Source organism: Dermacentor silvarum, chromosome 4, assembly GCF_013339745.2.
Source record: "Dermacentor silvarum isolate Dsil-2018 chromosome 4, BIME_Dsil_1.4, whole genome shotgun sequence".
NCBI lineage: Eukaryota > Metazoa > Arthropoda > Arachnida > Ixodida > Ixodidae > Dermacentor > Dermacentor silvarum.
Genome location: NC_051157.2, coordinates 65,002,836 through 65,022,866, shown reverse-complemented (window position 1 = coordinate 65,022,866; position 20,031 = coordinate 65,002,836). Strand labels below are relative to the sequence as shown.

The 20,031-nt window shown below is 45.1% G+C and overlaps 1 protein-coding gene across 1 annotated transcript; it reads left to right on the top strand.

Annotated features, from left to right (window-relative positions):
• The first annotated feature begins 110 nt into the window (after window positions 1–110).
• LOC119448655 (alpha-tocopherol transfer protein-like) lies at window positions 111–19,445 on the top strand. Its single transcript, XM_037711885.2, has 6 exons — window positions 111–122; window positions 10,053–10,206; window positions 13,131–13,379; window positions 14,102–14,295; window positions 17,059–17,169; window positions 19,245–19,445. Exons 2-6 carry the CDS (start codon window positions 10,068–10,070, stop codon window positions 19,443–19,445), a joined length of 894 nt encoding a protein of 297 aa, XP_037567813.1. The 5' UTR covers window positions 111–122; window positions 10,053–10,067.
• Window positions 19,446–20,031: the final 586 nt, after the last annotated feature.

Below are 20,031 nucleotides of genomic sequence, written 5' to 3'. Positions count from 1 at the left end.
GTGAATCGAGTTTTTTCTCTAAGCATCTCCCGCCGCTGCTGAGAAGGTGTTGCGATCACTTTGGTGAAATACTGGATGTTCTGCTGACAGGCGACCCAAAGTCAGAAGCAAAGATCATATCGGTACGTTTCGTTGCCTCATTTTTGACCACAAAAGAACGCTGCTTTTCTAGGCTGCGCGATTTCTTTGAAAATGGCGGCTCCTTTAGCAGATGTTACTTTTTTTTTCCAGAAAACTCAGTCATATGAAAACATGTCATATGAGAACATATGCCATTTTCGAAAGCTGCAGCACCATCTTCGCTGTACAAACGTGTCAGCGTCTAAATTTGAAGACGTTGAAATACGGAATCATCACGGTGATTCTTCAACCTCAACGCACGCCGGGTTGTTGAAAACGAATCACAGCACGTCTGCGCGCGCTTTCCCTTGTCGCAGTGTCAGATCACAGTATATTAATTTCTTTCATAATATTAAAGACATAAGATATGCGTCGGTCTGCCTCACGTGACGACAGAATTAACCTATGTTTGCTTAATAAATGCCGGGGTGAGGCTGAAAATGTTTCTAAAAATTTTCATTCTCCCTTATTCTGAACCGTTACGAACCCGTATGAACAGGTTCAAACCGGTTCAAACCATTATATTTTTGCTCCGGAGCTGTACCTGAACTTGAACAGGAAAATATCAAGGGGACTGAACCTGAACACGAACCGAACCAGAAAGCTTTTCGGTTCGACACCCTGAATATGTTGCTGGCTATTTGGTCCATTCTTGTGCGGAATAATAAGCGTAAACTTTAGATACAGTGAGAGAATCAAGGGACAGGCGCTATTTCTAAGCGCCTGTCTCTTGTCTGCCTCACTGTCGCGTGTAAAGTTTGCGCTTATTATTTCGACACATTGATGGGAACATTTGCTAAACTATATAAGTGTTTTTTTTTTTTTTGGCTGCACCAAAATTTTAAAACATTGCTTGCGGCAGATAGTACAATTCTAACTCTTGATCAAAATTCTTCTATGAGGGAGCCATGACTTCTACGAAAAATCAAAATGTTAAATAGAATAATCAACATATTTCCGCTAATTAACTTTTTAATTATTAACTTTACCGTACATTTTTAATCTGCGAATTGGAAAATAATTCTGAGAATGAATGGCACCGGATTAGAGATATGTGCCGTCCAACTTGCGTTAAATAAGCAGTGTTGCTCCACTTACTTTTTTAAGAGAACGCTGTTTTATGCATTGAAGCATAAAAATAGCTGTAACGCCAATAGATTTCATAGGACACTTTTAAAATCAATATCTCGAAACTGCTGAAGTCCTGAGAATGCGTTACAAGTGAATAAGCCTTGCGAGCTTACCGGCTACAACTAGTAAAATTGAAATAAGTGCCCTAAAGTAAACAATTAAAAAGTTCATTAGTGTAATTATGGTAATTACTCAATTAGGCACTTTGATTTCTCGTAGATGTAATGACCGCCTAATAGTGTAATTTAGCTCAAGGGTTAGAATTGTGCTATCTGCCGCAAGCAATCATTAAAAATTCGGTGGAGCTAACAAAGAACACCTGGTATATACAAATAACCGACGGTGAAAGGCCGACGAGACTAATAGCAGCTACGGTGACTAAGAAAAGTAAGAACGCGATTATCAAGGGCACGAAGCGAGAGAGTGCTGGTCGCGCTCAAGGACGCTCGGAAAGAAAACTGGCAGCGTCTTGTTTGGTTGCATCGAGCCGATGCAGGCACGTCCGGCTCCAGCATATATAACGGTAGAGCGGACACAGTGTTAGCTGAGCGCACTTCGCTGGCATAGTGCTCCTGTGATAGTTAAAATGTGAATCGAGTCCTTTGTCTAAGCATCTCCTCCGCTACTCAGAAGGTGTTGCGACCACTTTGGTGAAATATTGGATGTTCTGCTAACAGGGCGACCCAAAGTCAAGAAGCAAAGATTGTAACGGTACGTTTTGTCCACATTTTGTCCACCACATAGAACGCTGCTCTTGTAGTTTGCGAGATTTCTCTGAAGATGGGCAGCTCCTTTAGCAGTTGTGTGCTTGGTAGGAAGGTGTCGGAAGGAACTTGAACATGAATTAAACACCGTACTTGAAAGGAAATTGAACCCGATGCATCACCGCATGCTTCCAACCTCCCCAGGATTCACGTTAGTGGAGCTGCATTTTGCTCAATGGGTCATTTGACACTTAATAACTAATAAAACTAAAACTAATAACTAATAAAAACTAAAACAGTAAGAAAGGCGTCTATAATGGCCAAATTATTGAGGGAGGGAAAGAAAACAATGATGGTTTCGCTAATACTTCATGGTAAAAGATATCATCAAGCTTGTCCTAAATTAATACTAGTGACGGCTTGGCCGCACGGCGAGCTTTTTTCTTTCTTTCTCAGTTTTTTTTTTCACGACGAAAAGTCTACGGCACGTTTAGGACAATCATAAAGCCCACTATTGCCCAATCTCACTGCATTAACATTATAGCTGTCGCTTGTGAAGCAATGTAGGAAGGTGAAGGTCTTCAACAGCGTTTGTGAATTCACAGCACGCAACGCAAGCACCAGAGTGAGTGAGAACAAAACAAATTATGCAAGTACGTCTTACAACAACAACAACAACAACAACAACAACAACAACAACAACAACAACAACAACAACAACAACAACAACAACAACAACAACAACAACAACAACAACAACAACAACAACAACAACAACGACGACGACGACGACGACACAAACCACAACAACAACAACAACAACGACACAAACAACAACAACGACGACGACGACGACGACGACGACAGCGGCGGCGGCGGCGGCAGCAGCAACAACAACAAAATATTTGTGTCCTTAGAACATTCGATTGCGCTTTCGGTGCTGGTGCTAGTGGAGACGATGTTTGTGTGCTTGTGACGTGATTGTGTGTGTACAGTGCTGGTTTATATTTTGTTCTAGCTCTTCCTTCTTTATTGTTGCGTGAGTAACGAATTTTGGATTTTGGTATTACCTGATTTAACGTAGCCTACCTTCCAGTTTTTATACATGTAAGATAAAGTCCAGAAACGAGAGCTGGAAAACGGCTTTGGGAAGACGATGAGGTGAGAAAAGAGGTCGACAACCTGAAGGGTTTATTTTGGTCTATTGAGTTACTTGGTATGTTTTTGCTAGTGTCACGGTATGCCTTTTCAGGATGGCCGGCCCTAAAGTGGCTAACGTTTGGATTTTCCTACATTTATAATTAAAAAATAAAATCATGTACTTTGTTTTTAAACGGGACCTGTGGTATATAGTACAAGTGATTAACTGCTAAAGTACGCGTAGGTTGCATAATGTTTTCGCTGTTTCGTTTGCATACCTACATCGGAGCGCATACAACGAACGTACCGAACCAGTTTCGTCATGGGAATTGAGGAGGGTTCATTTCGTCACATCGATACGTGCGACGACTGCATGCTTACGCAGTTAAGAAATGTTCGGTTTTCCGGGAACAACTGAGGGCAAATATGAGGAATCAGAGAGTAGGGTAAGGGGGAAAAATGTGCTTATCAGATTGAACTGATTGGATAAATGTTTTTCTAGCAGCTATTGCTAGGCAATTTTCGGACTAAAGCAAGAAAAGAGAAAGCACAATTTTATTGTCAGCTACACCAACGTGTGTTACAGAGGCAATAATAATTATGATGATGCGTTTGGATGATGCCGCTGCTTCGTGGAAGATGAGCGCTGGTCGATGCGTGCTGTAGTACGTGACGGAAGCGAACGGTGTCGCGTTTGATAGATCTCGTACGTAGACGTGGTCGATGACGCTGCCTCCTCTCGATGCGAACCATTACCAACCGTGATCAACCGTACGCCGGTGGCGGCTGCGTATGGTGCGGCCGCGCGAGCCCTATCTTGAAAGCAATCTGCAATGGAGACAGAGTGCGCCGAGTGCTGATAACTTCGCGTGTGCTATGTTTTCGCCGCTTAGTTCGCGTTGAAGCGAGAGGTAGCACGAAGGTCAATTCGCTCGCTGCTGCGGGCTCCATCTGGAATTAAAGCGATCGTCTTAGGTGACGGACGGAGGGACAGACGGACGGACGGGTTTCGTTGTTGGGTAGGAGATTTTTAAAAATTCCGTAAAGCTTAATTTTGAACACCCGGTATATACAGAAACGGACGGTGAAAGCCCGACTATACCAATAACAGCTACGGGGACTAAGAGAAGTAAGAACCAGATCATCAAGGGCATGAAGCGAGAGTGCGCTTATCGCGTGCAAGGACGCGAGAAAAGAAAACCAGCTGCTTATAATTGCGCTGCAGTGAAACGACGCAGACACGTCTGGCTCGGTTTTAGCGGTAGAGCAGACACTGCGTTAACTGAGCGCACTTCGAAGCTATAGTGCAACCTATAGTGCAACATATAGTGCTATAGCGCCCTTCAAAGCTATTTCTTAGCAACCAATATGGCATATACTTCAAGAAGTGAAGAATTTGCACCAAGTTTTGTTTTAAACTTGGCAAAACTACGGCAGAAACTCATTGTATGCTAGAGGACTCTTCTGGAGTCGACGCCATGAGCCAAAGTAGGACGTTCTTATGGCATAAACGCTTCAAAGAGGGTCGAATGTGTGTTGACGACGATGAACGTTCTGGACGCCCGTCAACGAGCACAATTCCGGAAACGATAGCGGAAGTTCATAAGGCTATCCTTGGAAATCGCAGGCTAACTATAAATAAAGGATGGGTGCGACATTGTAAGACAATTGTACGGCACAGTTCAGCGAATTTTGTCGGATGTTTTCAACGTGAGGCGCATTTCTGCAAAATTCGTGCCAGGACTGCTCAGTGACGAACAGAAGCTGCACCGTGTTTCAGTGTACGGAACTGAAGCAACAAGTCAGAGACTATCCCACATTCTTCTCCAGTGTAATAACCGGGGATGAGCCATGGGTTTATGGCTACGATCCTCAAACCAAAAAGCGGTCGTCACAATGGTAGTCGCCAAATTCCCAGCGGCCGAAAAATGCACGTCAAGTTTGCGGGAATGGGAAGTCCTATTCACCTGACCTCACCCCTTGCGACTTTTTCTTGTTCCCAAAGTTGAAGTTGAGGCTGAAAGGACGTCGGCTTCACATTGTTGAAGAGATCCAGTCGAAATCGCAGGCGGTCCTCAACACACTGTCGCCCGGAGAGCTCCACTAACGCATGAAATTGCGGCAGAAACACAGGTATCGGTGTATACATGCTCAAGGGGAGTACTTTCAAAGAGACAGTGCTGATTAGGCGTTATGGTCAACACTTAATTTTTTACGACTCAATTCCTGGAACCTTTGGGTAGCACCTCGTATACTGCCAAGGTGCTGCGATCACATTGGTGAAATATTGGATGTTCGGCTTACAGGTGACCCAAAGTCACGAAGGTCATATCGGTACGTTTCGTTTTCTTTCCCTCTACTACAGAAGAACGCCCCTCTTCTCGATAGCGAGATCTTTCTCAAGATAACAGCTCCTTCAGCCAATGTACGCTTGACAGCAGGGTGTCGAATAGAACTTTAAACTGAAACAAAAACCGTACCCTAACCCAAAATAAAGCCGTGCTCGAATTGTTATTCTTGGAGTGTGCCCTAACCTGAATCAATCCTGAACCGAAAATAAGTATATCGGTTGAGAATAGCAGTTATCAGTTCAGAAAGAAACAGTTGAAGTATTAGGGTTACACGGTGATTGAGAGGTTTAGGCTGAACAAAAGGTTCCTTTCGCCATATACCTGTTTCACGCGCATCCGGTCGGGCTCGAAAGACGGTTTGCATGTTTGAGTCAGAACTTGCGATGTTTTGTATATGCCGAAAACTACGGGAACATTTATTCTGAAGCGCTTGCAGTTCCGACACACCAGCCATAACGCGGTAGAAACACGCTTCAAAGTTGGCCGACAGATTGCAACTTATGATGCGGCTTTATATAGTTCAGCCGTTAACTAAGGCCCCACAAATTGATAATAAAAAAAGCCTGAAAGTGTTAACTACACATTAAGAATATATTCATCCTTAAGGGTGTTTCTCTTGTGCCTATAACTCACCCTCTTATACATATTTGAAAGGGCGATTTTTTTTCGAAATTGCACCTTTTCCCCCTAATGTGTGTTTTGCCAAAATACATGTGCACTATATTTTCTTTTTGCCACGATATATTTTAGTCTATCACTGCCCTAGCCTTTCGGAACTCCACCGAAGTAATCCCGATGTGTTTTACGAGACGTTTATAAAATATCCGTGCAATCTGGACTCGAACTGTCAACCTACCGATTGCGATACGGAATTGTTACCGCTCGCATACTTTTTTACAGCGTAAGCTGTTATGGGCTTATTCCAACAGCTGTTCTCGGTCGTGATGATGCCGCCGCCGGCGGCGTCCGCCGCGTAATCGCTATCGCCGGAAACGCGAAAAAAATACCCGATTCCCGCCGGGATCGAAACCGCGCGCGCTGCGTGGGAGCCGGATACTCTACCACTGAGCCACGCAAGCGCTTGCTATCGGGCCGCGGAAGCTACCCTAAAAGGCAAATGCAGGGGGAGACGACTCGAGCCTCCGCCATTATGGTGGCGCCATCTAGGTAAGATACCTGCAAACGCCGCGTCCGCAGGCGCAGACGACGATATGCGATTCAGACGAGGCGCGCGATCAACGCGCTCTCGAGCTGCCGAGCCTCCGCCGGTATGGTGGCGCCATCTAGTTAAGGTGCCTGCAAACGCGGCGCGCCCGACATGGAAGTTGCAGTGGTAAGGCTTGATCGGGCTCAGAAGACTGCTGTGCAGAGAGCATTACAAGCCGCAGCTCGCCGTCGACGCCGGGCGGACAGTTCAGATCGTTCTCGTCAAAACGAGGAGAACAGACTGCCGCGAAGACCCTGTTGTGCGTGGTGCCCAAATTGGAGCTACTCTTGAGCCGCTCCACCAGCTTACGCTGTGACTGTGCTGCGTGTGCACAGTCACAGACATACGTCCACCAAAGATGTTACGAAAGATGTTTATTTACAAATTGAAACGAGGTACGGGAGGAAGCCACAGGGAAGGCCCAGCCGGTGCGGAGTACAGCCGAGCTCACGCGCCCCCACTCTACCTCTTCTTTCTCTGGCTCAGACGCGCAGCGTTGTGACAATATGACATCAGAGCACAGGTTTAGTACAGTAAAGAGCTAATTAAATGTCAGGAATAATTATAAGCAATTAAGGAAAGTCTAATTACCGCACACCAAAGCCCATTTTACACGTTAGGTACCCACCACATCAGAACAGGTTCTCGAGAAACGCCAAGACCAAAATTGACGTCATTAGTGACGTTATACTTAAACCACGGGTACGCGCTTATTGCTAATTAAAGTAAAAACAAGATAATTTGATTTACACACCACCTGACACAGTCTGAACGCCTGCCTAACATTGCGGAAATGTGACGCCACTCCCTCCTCTCTGGCTTGCCCTCTCCCGGCACGCACCTGCTCCGTCGCTCGCTTGCGCGCGCCGGCTGCGCGCTGGCGCTTGTTACATGCTCTCACGTCAGCGGTGAGGGGACGCGTAAGGTGCGCTTCGTGCGCCGTCCACTAGGGGGCTGCGCGTTGCGCCCTCCTCGCCCTCATTCGCTCCCTCACCTGCTCCTCTGTGCGTGGCGGTTTCCCGCCAGTTTCATTCACTCCCTCCTCCGAGTTTGATTTCCCGCCCTACACCAAGGTACACGAACGCCGAGGTGCGAGTGCCACTAGCAGACACCCAAGTCAGGGATTAGGGTCGTTTCTCATTGTTTTATATGGTTATTGATTTTCGGTAATCATCGTAAAAAATAATTTCGAGGTGCTAAATTAAGATTGCTTTATACCGTTATTAAAATTTTAATCATTTCTTTCCTTTCTCAAATGTAACACACACTTTATTCAAATAGGTGCAGTGGTTGTCTCGTGAGAGCATTTCTGCCTTTCACATGCATCTGAATCAGGAAATCGGATTGGCCTCGAGCTAAAGATTCTTCTTATCATCATAATTCTCCCTCTACTTTTGTTCTCATTCCTCTTTACTGCAACGCTGACTAGCAGGCTAGAACAGGGTAGCTCATGCCGAACTCTCAGATTTTCTCTTGCATATACACCTTCTCGCTCTAGCAACCAAATCTCTCTGCGCAGACCAGTTCCTAAAACAAAGAAGAAAAAAAAATGGGAAAGAACGCCTTCAACTGTTTTTTCGAATCGACGAAGAGGTGCTTCTTCAGAGCTTCAGCACCTTGTTCAAAGGCAATGGCCGGTCGGGCAGTCCTCCTAATGAATTATAGAGAGATCGTCTCTGGATATGAAATATAAAAAATGTCGCACAATTGACGGTCGATTGTGTTCGCAGGAAGGTAGCGTGTAGGCCGTTACTATCAGTCACTGTGATAAGGAAAGGGTAGACTTTCGAGAAGATAACTCCCGGCCATACCAACACACAAGTGATTCCACGTGTCTGGGCCATACAAAAAGCCATTATGCAGTTCGAAAAGCACCTCTACATGCTTCCGCACCTCCTGTGTTGTGCGTGTTCAGGATCGTTGAAAATATGTTTTTTTTTTCTTATCGACAATTTAATAAATGTACAGAGGCTAAAAGTGACGGCGCAACTGAACCTGCCAATGGTTCACGCAAAATGCAGGGGCCGTTGGCGATAACGTTACGTCCGGTGTGTCTTTTATTTATATTTTGCTCAAATTTGATGTACTCTAAGTCCTTCGTGAATTCACTGTATGCCACTCGCATTTGTATTAATTTCAGTGCCGTTTCTTTTGCTCGTTTTCATAATTCACGAATTGCACAATTTCTCCACTGTCTTATAGTCTCCAATAGTTTTCTCTTAGGAACAATTCTAGCGTAAGTTCTGTGAATACGAGCCGTGCTTTCTATGATGGCGGATTTTTGTTATTTATTATGAAGTGTGTGCAAGTGGACGTTGACGACCTTTGAAATTGAGGAAGCTTTACGTCCAAAGCTCTTATCTAAATACACAATGACGCAGAACTCGTTTTGGCTTGTTATCCAGAAGGCTGATTTTGATTAGGTTTGTTGCAGTTTAATAAGAAAAATAGGTTATAGTCTATCGAATATTTAGAGCAAAACTGACCCATTAACAAATTGCTTTTTTACAACAGCTGTGAATTAAGACCTAAGGAAAACAAATAAAACAGTGATCTTTCGCCTTGTAACTGAGCGAAAAACAAAAAAACAAAAAAAGACGATATCAAAATTCTGTAAACTTCGACTGTTGCGACACTGAAAGTGCACGAAATCGTTATATTTTACACCACAGTGAAATACATGAGTAGCATGTTTATAGAACTTTTTCCAAAGATCCTGCAAACAGTCTAATAATTTCGTTTAATATGAATTAATAAATCGATTTAGACGACCTTACAGATGCAGTACTAAATTGAGATATCAATTTTCAGTGCGGAGACACCAAGCCGTAAAGTTCATAAAACTTTCTTTCAAAAACACCAATTTGAGGCAAATAATTTTTTTTAAGTAGCATCCGAGACTCCAAGATGAAGTTTATGCGGATTACAACTTAGCTTTGTTTCTTAAATGTAACAAATTTCGTTCAAATCGGTTCGGGGATTCTCTGTAGTGGGAGTATTTCTGCGCTTTGCGCAGTGTTTGAGTCTACTAGAAAGTCGCGCCACGCTAAAGCTTCTTCTCAAAGCAGATGCTTTATAGTTCCGAGCTATATTACCCAACCCCTATCAACAGTTGAAGCTAATCGTATGTCATACGTGGAGCACGATTGAACAAAACGAGGGAAATGTCACAGAGACGAGGACCGCATAAGACCGTTCCTCAACACTCGCGTATTCACGTGCTAATTTCTTGTCGCCTTGCCACGGTGGAGTTAGGCAAGATTCTGCCGGAAGTTTTCTTCCTCCTTTTTTTTTTTCCTTCACTGCTGGCTCCATTTTCTTGACTTACCCGATTCTAACAATGCGGACTGATTCCAAGGTGTGCAATGGTTCTGAATCATTTTTTTCTGCCCCTCCCAGACATTGCTTTTCGCCATGGCGGATGAGAAGAGCCCGGTCATAGTTGAAGCCGTCGCCCGGTCGATGTCGTCTGTAGACCTCGCACATGACGACCTGGCCGAAAACGCAAATGCCAAGGAAGAGGCTCTGAATCGACTGCGTGAACAGATTTTGGGTAAGCACATCTGCCGGACGTAAGCTTACTGTCGTGCGTTATTATTTGCAAGCATTTTGCATTATTATTGTTTGGTATTGAAACAAACCAGGTGTTTTGTTTTTTAGTCTTACTGGTCTATACACATTTTTTTTAAATGGCACGTGGGAGATATAATTCTGATCCTTGAACTGAATTACACGAAGAGGCGGACATTACTTGCCCGAGAAATCAAAACGCGCAATCAAACAACTCAAGAAATTACACTGACTAAGCTTTGAACTAATTATCTTACGGTACCTATTGCAATTTATCAACTGTAGCCCGTGAGTTCGCAAAGCGTATCTATCTGGAGTAGATTCTCTAGATGACACCAATTTCGAGCCATTCCTTTCCGATGTGTGCGACAAAATAAAATGACGTTCCAGTTGCGTTCGTCCTACAATGCATAAAACGGTATTTTCATAAAAAGTAAGTGAAAGAACTGTGCATTTTTACCGTAATTTTGACGGCGCATGTCTTGCCAACCGGTGCTATACTCCGAGAGAGAGAGAGAGAGAGAGAGAGAGAGAAAGAGAGAGAGAGAAGAAACTTTTATTCTATGATAAAAATAGATTATTCTCATAATTCGTTCCAAGTAGATATGCTTTGCAAGCTCACCAGCTAGAATTCGTAAATCGCAATATGTGACGTATAGTTACTTATCGTTATTTGTTATTTATCGGTTACGCATTTTGATCTCTGGTGCAAGTAATGCCCTCATCTTCGAGCAATTCAGTTCAAGGATTGGGATTGTGCTATCTGCCACATACGAGTAAAAATATGTATTATAAAAAAACAAGAAATAAACAGCTTTTGTACTCAATTACCGGCGAGGAAAAGGCGACAAAAGCAGGCTGACAACTGCCACCTGAAGAGGCACAACGGTTATCTACTTTTGAGGAAGGAGGAGATAGAGATGTAGATATTGAAGGACAGGAGAAGGAAAAGAAACAAGGAAGACAGAACAAGACGACAGATTACAAAGATCTGGTGTGAAACAATGGCCAAGAATAGAGTACTTGTTCTAAATGTATGTTTCAGCCAAATGTATAGCTTTGATGTAGTTCCTTCTCGACCTCTTTCACCGGAAGTAATTTTTTTTCTTTTCGACAACTATATGTTTTGTGGTGCTTAGTTTTGTTGTAACTAGTCAGCCACAGAAGAATTCGGGTTATTCACCCGTGTTATCAACGCACCCTGTGGCCTTTCCACCAAGTGGAAAATGAGGCCGCTTAGAAACGAAGAGATGGCTGGCAACGTTTCTTTTTACTCAAGAAGCAGCGTGGGTCACATTTCGTTTTTTTTTTTACAGCGTTCACCTACACTCCTCGGTCCCCTCTCCGTTTCCATTTGAGTATGCTCATTATGATTAAAACGTTCAATTTGACTGAAAAATGGTGACTTTGAAGCTACAAATAGTGGTCGAACAAGCAATGTATCGGGAGCCAACGTTTCGACAAGAAAACTTTTCAAATACAAGTCTTCGCGAATACAGGTCGATTTGTCGAAACGTTGGCGGCAGAGACATCTCTTGTTCGACCATCATTAAGAGATAGAGAGAGGCTGTTTATTAAATACTGGAGAGTTTTGGCCGGCAGCACGCGTGGCACGCTACTCCAGATGGGTACGATGAAAAATTAAATGATATACACAGTTCACGACACATATAGACCTTTTCACTGATTACAAACATAGGCCCTGCACGGCTTCCCGTTTTGCTTACTGACGTAGCTGCTAAATGTAACTCGCAAACAAGCAACCATGCGTTAAAACAGAGCAGACTGATAAGGCACGTGACCGGAAGTTTCTTTGGGGCGGCACGCTCGCTGCTGTTATCGCGAGCATGAAACCGTCTATACAAGACATAAGTAACTACACTCGACAAACCATAGGGTATCTCGTTGAGGCTAGTGCCTCTGAGGAAGCTTAAGAGTGTCGTCGTTGCGCGAGACGCACAGGTGGCGTTAGTACATGGGTCAAGGACGTGTCTTAGCTCAAGAGATGACAGTCATTGATGAATGTTCAGTGCGGAGATTAAGGATGTTCTTTCTAGAATAGATAACCTACAAGCGCAGATTAAGTGGGCTATGTCAACCCTTATGGTGACCATCGCTGACGATTTCGTTCTGACTGGGGACGGAATAACCTTACTCCTTCGGGGAATGATATAATTCTCGAAAATTGGACTTGTATGCTGCAGAAGGAGCTACTCCAGCAAAATGAGTTGCCAGAACTGCCGTGGTCTTTAAGGAGTGCAGGACTTCATTTCGCTGAAGTATTCAATGCATCTGGTTATTAGAGCGAAAGCTCTACTACGCTATGTCTCGCAAGGTCATTCATCGCGTCGCACTGACCTTGAGCCACCGGAGCGGGAGCCGCCGGAGCGCAGTTGTGGCAGGGGTGACGTCACGCCAGGTGATCCGCTGCGGAGAGGCGTAGCAGCTGCGCTCGCTCGGAGCCTCACCGCTTATAGTCGCTCAGTCTGGCCATGGATGGCGCGCCGGCGAGGCTGTCTGTGCGTGCGCTTCAGCTCAAGCGACAGGCTGAATGCAATCCTCCAGTAGATATAGCTAGACGGCAGGCTGCGAAATTTCAAGCAAAGGCAAAGTCGACTGCTGGAACACCGGGGCAAACGGAGGGTAGATTAGCACGCTATAGAGACGCTTACCGAGCAAGGAAGCATGCATTAATGAGACACTCTGTGCATAGTCTTTGCAAAACCTAGCCAAACAGACCTTTCGCTCGCGATAACTAGGTTTACAAGTGTTAAACCTCAGCCAATTTTATTTTGTGTTTTTATGGTGTTAGGACGCTCTTCTCACTCAACGAAGCTCACATTGTGTGAGCGGCACTCACTGACAGTGAAGGGAAGTTTCGCTTTGTAACCACATTTCACCGACCAGGTGAACCCCTGCTACACTGCCCAACGGACGACTGGCTGCTCATCTTTCTACGAGCCCGAAAGTTTGACGCCGACCGCGCTTTCAAGAATATCACCAACTACTTCAAGGCCCGGCAGGACAACCCCGAAATATTTGATGACCTGAGCCCGTCCCGTATCCCCTTCGAAAGCGCCTGCCGTAAGCACCGGCTCTTGACAGTGTCTCGCCACACAGACTCAAAAGGAAGGACAGTTCTAATGCTGAAGTTTGGTAAGCTCCGTAAAACTTTCGCGCATGATTTTGAATGTGAAAGGGATCATTAATGCAGCACCACTAATACTCTGAAATTTAAAATGCATCGTGTTCGCTTACGTCTTCTACCATGTTTGCACCATGCTTCGTAGTATTTGATCCCGAGACCTGAACAGTGATCAGGGACGTAGCCTCTTTTCATTTAGGTTCTTATTTCTGACTGGTATGTTACGAACGTGAATAACTTAATTTTTGCTTAAATGCATCTGTAAGGTGGTAGAAACAGCACCTGCATGTACGTGGACAAAGTAACCATCTCCTCACGTTTATTACGGTGAAATTTACTTTTATTTGTATCAGCATAAAGATGTACATGCAACATTGTGAAAGGGGGGGGGGGGGGTTTCCATTTCGACACTGCAGTCTGAATTTGTGCGAAATGTTGCGGTATTCTAAATACACTTAATGGTTACTTTTCGTTGTCTGTGTCAATACAACGTCCTATACCAATCAATATAGGGTGAATATGCTACGTAATCGCTTCCTAGTTAATTTTGAAAAAGACTGAAGGCAATATGCAACCAACCTATTGAACAAAGGGTCTCAGAAAAAACAATGTTGCAATATGCTTTCCTTGCGTTCGCTTCAATTTGGTTTTCACTTCCTCTTATTTTGACCACGTAAGCCTCAGGTCGCGAACACATAACAAAACGTTGTGCACTTCCATGCTCTATCACCAGGCGCCTGGAGCACCGATGTTTGTTCGATCAACGATTTCTTCAGGGTGCTAGTAGTATTTGGTGTCCACCTCCTTCTCCAAAGAGAGTGCCAAGACAAGGGCGTGGTGGTCGTAGTAGATTATACGGGCCTTGGCACCTATCATCTGGCCCACTACACGCCTTCTGCCATTCGAAAGTTGATCAGGCTTCTACAGGTCAGTGTAATAATTTTCAAAAAAATTTTTTTTTTGCATGGTGGTGGTTAAAATTGTTACCACTACAGTGGCAACGTAAATACTTTCTTTGAATGCAGTAGTGAATCTGGCAAATTGTTAGATCATGCAGTCGCGAAAGGTCACTCCCTAAAGCGGGCATTAGAGAGCGCAAATTATTTGCTGAAAATGAAAGTTTCTTTCTTTTTTTCTTTCGCGGCATTCATAGAGTTTCTTACAATACTACCTGAAGGGAAATGCGGCACGACCGTCTATGCGAGTTTCCTGACAAGCACTGTGTTGCCTCGGGAATGCCGCCATGGTGGGTGTGCGATGCTTTGTCTCGAACGTGGCTTGGACTAAAAGATGGTCACGGATAAAGCTGTCTCTTAGCATCCTCAATCAACCGCACCAGTGCACACCGAGGCGCTCTTGTGCGTTGATTCACCCTCGATCAGCGGGGCTTGCTTGCTTGCTTGAAAGCCTTTATTGAAAACAAAAAGAGAGGTGGAGCCCTCAGGGGGCTTCGCAATGGGTGGAGTCCCTATTCCGGGACCCCATTGGTACCATCCGCCAGCTTAGCCCTCCGAACCAAGGTCTTTTGGGCCTGAAGGTCCGAGCAACCACGCAGGGCCACCTACCACTCCTCCCGGGTTGGGCGCACCATCCCGGAGCTGATTTTCATTGCCCCCAGCCGCGCTCCAAGAAAATCGGTGGTGCAACTCCGGCAAGCAAGGCGGGAAGCGCGCGCTTACCACACCGCACTCACCACGATCCGCGAGTAGAAGTGGCCACGTGGAAACGAGCATTACTGCTTGGCACTGCCGACGAACCATTGCCCAGCTTGTTAAATGCAAAATAGGACGTGATTCTCGACATGTAAATCAGTAGCACGTGTTGCTAAGCTGGTCGGTTCATACAGAACAATTTCAGTCCGTTAAGCCTATGGCCACTTAGCGCAAAATAGAAATAAGAAAAGGGGAGGGGACAAGGTGAGCACTAACCTGCCCTCTCCCCCTTCTTCCCCACCCTCTCTCGACATAAAAATATCTATAGATTGCAGAAGCATCGGCGAGAAGCGGCCCGAAATCAGAGTGTTTGTGCAAGGAGCCAAAAGCTTCGATGTCATAGGGATTGTTTACGAATGTTTACGATCGTTTACAATGATTTACAATTACGAAATAGTACACGAAAATTAGCTTGGAAGGTCAATTGCTAGTAGAAGCGATGTATTTTTTTAGCGTAGTTCTGGACGCATTTTCGAATGTATAGGCGTGTCTAGTACAGATTTATTTATAGTATTTATTTAGGTGAAAATTACAGGGCTTCTTCATTGGGCATTGGGTAAGGGGCCTTCGAACAAGTTATACAGATAAAAATAGTAAAAATATAACACAAGAAGTACACAAAATTAAGGGAAGATTGAAACTGTGGAAACAAACTATAAGCAACACCAGTAAGAAATACAACATAAAAACTGACTGCACATGTCACTGCCAGGCAACCAAACAAAAGCAAAAAGAACGTAGAAAACACAATCACGAATCATACCAGATGGTGGGAAAATAGTACCGTAATGCACAAAAAAAAAAAAGAAACGCTGAAAATGATAACGTGGACTTAGAGAGAGAGAGATAGAGATAAACGGGGTGGGAAAAGCAGGGAGCTCAACTCGAAAAGATTCTGGTTTGCTACCCTGCTCTGGGGGAAGGGTAAAGGCAAATGCAAGAATAGCGGAGAGAAAAAGCAAAGTCACCATAAAAAATACAGGAGGTTGGGAACGTCTGTGAGAACTATAGTCTCTCCAATAGGCCAATGGAACGCTAAAATTTCAAGAGTGCCTTGGCTGACTTGTGGCGTAACGACTGTATAGGCCGGCGTTACAGGACAGTCTGCTCCAAAAGCGGCCGGTCGTCAAGACGCGCCAGCGCGGTAGTGAGTAACTGTCTGTAGAGAGTAACTGCCTGTATGCGCTGTCTCTGGGACAACAGCAAAGAACGTGTTCGACTAGTTTTCTCGCTGCTGCAGTGGTCAAACACAACGATATTTTCCCTTTTGATGCGGAGAGCAATGGATTTTATAAAAGTGACGTCAAGCCACTGTCGGTAAAGTACCGTTGTCTCAGGTCGGGGTAAGTCCAGGCGGAGGTCGAAGTCGAAGACAGGGGGTCCAGTCGATGCAGACGTGCTTGCTGGAAACTAGGCGAGTTCCACAACAATTGCGCGGCACCATTTGCAAGCACTCGAAGTTTCGCTGCTGCATCTGTTCTTGACAGTGGGATTGGTTCCTGCACGCAGTCTTCATGAGTAAATCGAGCAACTTCATCGGTATGTTCGTTGCCCATTACGCCGCAGTGGCTTGGAAGCTACGGAAATGTGACGTCGTGTCCTTGTTCGACGAGGCGATGACGGAGCTCTGGGATTTCTAGAACTAGTTGTTCGTAACTTATTGTACGCGTAAGGAGTGACTGCCGAAACTTTTTTAGGGTTAGTCCTTGCAACTACGCGTTTGGGGAAATTAATCCATGGAAGAATGGCAGGGGGAAGCGTCGATGAGTTACGTAAATGTGTTGGTTTATGTAAAAAAAAATTATAATCCTTGATAGTGGTCTTTTATTTAGTGGATAATATTTCTAACTAGTTGATGGCCTTGTTTCAATATTAGAGAAGAAGGTGTTCTCGAGAGCTAGCAATTCATGTTTTCGTCGTAGATTTCCTAGAACGTTTATTGCGTAAATGACCGTTAAAGTGTGTTCAATTCTTGCAGGACTGTTTCCCTCTGCGGATCAAGGCAATATACATTATCAACCATCCAGCAATCTTTGATCTCTTGTACGCCATTTCCAGGCGCTTTTTGAAGGCCAAACTAGTAGAAAGGGTAAGTACCGAAGAAGTGTCTCTTCGTCTCTATTATGTTTTTGTAGTATTTGCGATGCATTTTCTGCGCGTAAAATATGCGTTTCTGGGCGTCATGACATTCCAGAAACAAAATGGGTTTGAACGTTTGGCGCATGAAATCAAAATTACAACAGTATAAGTGTGATGCTATATTGTCATTCCGGAACAGTGCTGCAATTTTCAGTGATGGCGGGCTTACGTTCCTTTTAAATAGCTCTTTCGGTTATATTGCATTACAGAAGAGACCACCTGAAATGCGTCGAAGAAAAGCTCAAGGAAATTATGTTTTCCATCGGGCCATTTATTATCTGCTTTTCTTTGTATTATCCCTACAAATAACCGGAAGAAAAGCAAGAATTAGCCCGTATAACTCTTAAGGGAGTAACAGCGCACACAGACGGGGACGGAGTGAACTTGCCCACCAAGCCGTCCTCTGTTTCCCCGCCAATTCCTTAGTGAATGTATGTGTGTAATGTTTGTTAAAAGAGGTGATGAAACTGCACCCAACGTTGACTGCTGACTTACGGGCGTACAGACGGCGTTATCTTGCACGGGCACTGCAGCAGAGTTGCAGGTTGAAAAGTGAACGCTCGTCCCCACGCTCCACATATCTCAAGCACCACCAGTAGAAGGCCTCAAGGCAATGCAGCCACGACTCAGCGAAACTTGTAGTCGCAGCGGTTTCGCCTCTTTTGACGAAGCCTGTATGTGTGTACGCAACGTTGTCTTGAATATGTAAGGTGGCGCTGTTACAGGCCAATCCGAATGATGTGAAGTGTCCGGCGAAACCGAAGGTGGCCACAAGTTGTGTCGGACTGGTAGTCTACGTTCTATGTTCTATAGTTCTAGGTGAACCGTCCCAGACTCTGCTGACCGCCGCCGCCGCGGAATTGTCGATGGCGGCGGCTGCTGCTGCTGTTGCTTACTGTTGCTGCTGATGCTACCTACTGCTGCTGCTGTTGCTGCCTGATGCTGTCGTATTGACGAATAGCTCTCACACAGGACAGCACCCTTAACGAATCGGCTTATATGTAGCCGCATTCGTACTGTATACTCTTCACGCATGCCGGTGGCCAGCTCTTTTCTCCACAGAATTGTAAGCTAAAACCAGAAACGGTGCGTAAATATACCCACACCCACCGTGGTTGCTTAGTGGCTTTGGTGGTATGACCTCAACGTGATGAACATGTATATACGCACCTCCTAATGTTATCATCATCATTCATCGCTCTTCTTATCCCCCCCCCCCCCTTCCCTATTGTAGAGTAGCAGGCCAGAGTACACTAACGCTCAAGCCGACCTCTCTGCCTGTCTTCAAATAAACCTCTCTCTCTCTCTCTAGTGGCTTTGGCTTTACGCTGCTAAGCACGAGGTCACGGGATCAACTATCCCGGCCGCATTTCGATGGGGGCGAAATGCAAAAGCGCCCGTGTGTGAGGCATTGGGTGCACGTTATAGAACCCCAGGTGGTTAAAATTAGTCCGGTGTCCGCCACTGCGGCGTACCTCACAATCAGATCGTGGTTTTGGCACGTAAAACCCCACAATCTAATCTAATAAATGTACTCACTGCAACAAAAATACACCTTCCAAGCACACAATTTTTTTTATTAAAGTGTCGCTTTCTATGTCTTATTTCTTAGGGATGGGCGTGTCTGCTCGGTCGGCTTCTTGCAGAGGAATGTGGACCGGCCCTGGAGCTAGCGCAATAGTAAACTGGGCTGATGCCGGAGATGGCGTTATAAAAAGTGGGTTGATTCCGGAGGTAGTGTGATTTGTGGTCTCATGGATCACGTGGGTCGCGTGGTAGGGGGCTTCCGCGTTTTGCGGGTTTGCCGAGCAGACACCGTGCTAGCTACTGTCGCCGCTGAACGAATGTCAGTTTTGTATGAACATTTTTGTAGCCTCTAAATAACCACTTTAAGACAGCTTCGCTTGACATAGATTCGAGAATGTACATTGGATCTGTATAATATTTAACCATAAGAAATCCGGGCGTTCATCACGTAGGTGTACAAGCCATCCTCTCCTGAATGAGATTTCGTGTGTTTTCTAGATACGGCTGTTGGGCTACAACACAGACAAACTGCACGACCTGGTTCCTGCTGACGTGATCCCAGTCGAGCATGGCGGCACGAACGAAAGTTACGACTACGACACGATGGAGAGGGAACTGATGAATGAAGAGGACTACTTTGTGGAAATCAGCTCTTACGGTTATCTAAGCAAGGCGACAAAAGAGAGTGCTACAGTTTAACTTTTCTGTGCAAAGTTGTCACTTTCATCCGCTCTGTTTCTTGGTTTGTTTTTTCGCATCGTATGTGCCTCGTCGCCTAGTTCCCAGCAAGTCAAGTCAATTTACTCCAGCATTTGTTTTGTAAAAGAAAAAGAAAAAAAAAAAAACAGAACAATGTTAGGACGTACATGCAGAAAAATTAGTAGCCATTCCCCTGTCGAGGAAATGGGGGTAGGTGAAGCTTGTTGTGTGTTTCTTCGGTGTTCCTTGGAACGAATGTCACTGACGAGTCCACGTTGCACTCAAACCACAACCGGTCACACGCACTGCAGCTGGCTCCGAAGTTCTGGTTGAGAAACTCGCGTTGAAACCTGGCCGTTGCACCGAGGAAGTTGGCGCTAGCGTTTTTTCCCCATTCCTGGAGGGCTAGACGACGCTGACGTTCGGCCTCAACATGACGCTCCCGCAACTCGGGATTCGCGGCTCTTCAATGACGTTTAGCCTGGACTTCGGAAAGCCCTCAGGCCATAATCCACACGTCGACGAAGATCCCCTTCCCGAGCGCGTTCATTCTGGATGGATTTCCATGAAATTTCTTGAAAATTAA

Bases quoted from the DNA above. Each gene is read 5' to 3' on its own strand.
- LOC119448655 (XM_037711885.2), top strand. From the start codon at position 10,068: ATGGCGGATGAGAAGAGCCCGGTCATAGTTGAAGCCGTCGCCCGGTCG. The intron at 13,380-14,101 runs GTAAGCTCCGTA...CTCTATCACCAG, and splicing joins AGTTCTAATGCTGAAGTTTG to GCGCCTGGAGCACCGATGTT. The intron at 17,170-19,244 runs GTAAGTACCGAA...TGTGTTTTCTAG, and splicing joins AGGCCAAACTAGTAGAAAGG to ATACGGCTGTTGGGCTACAA.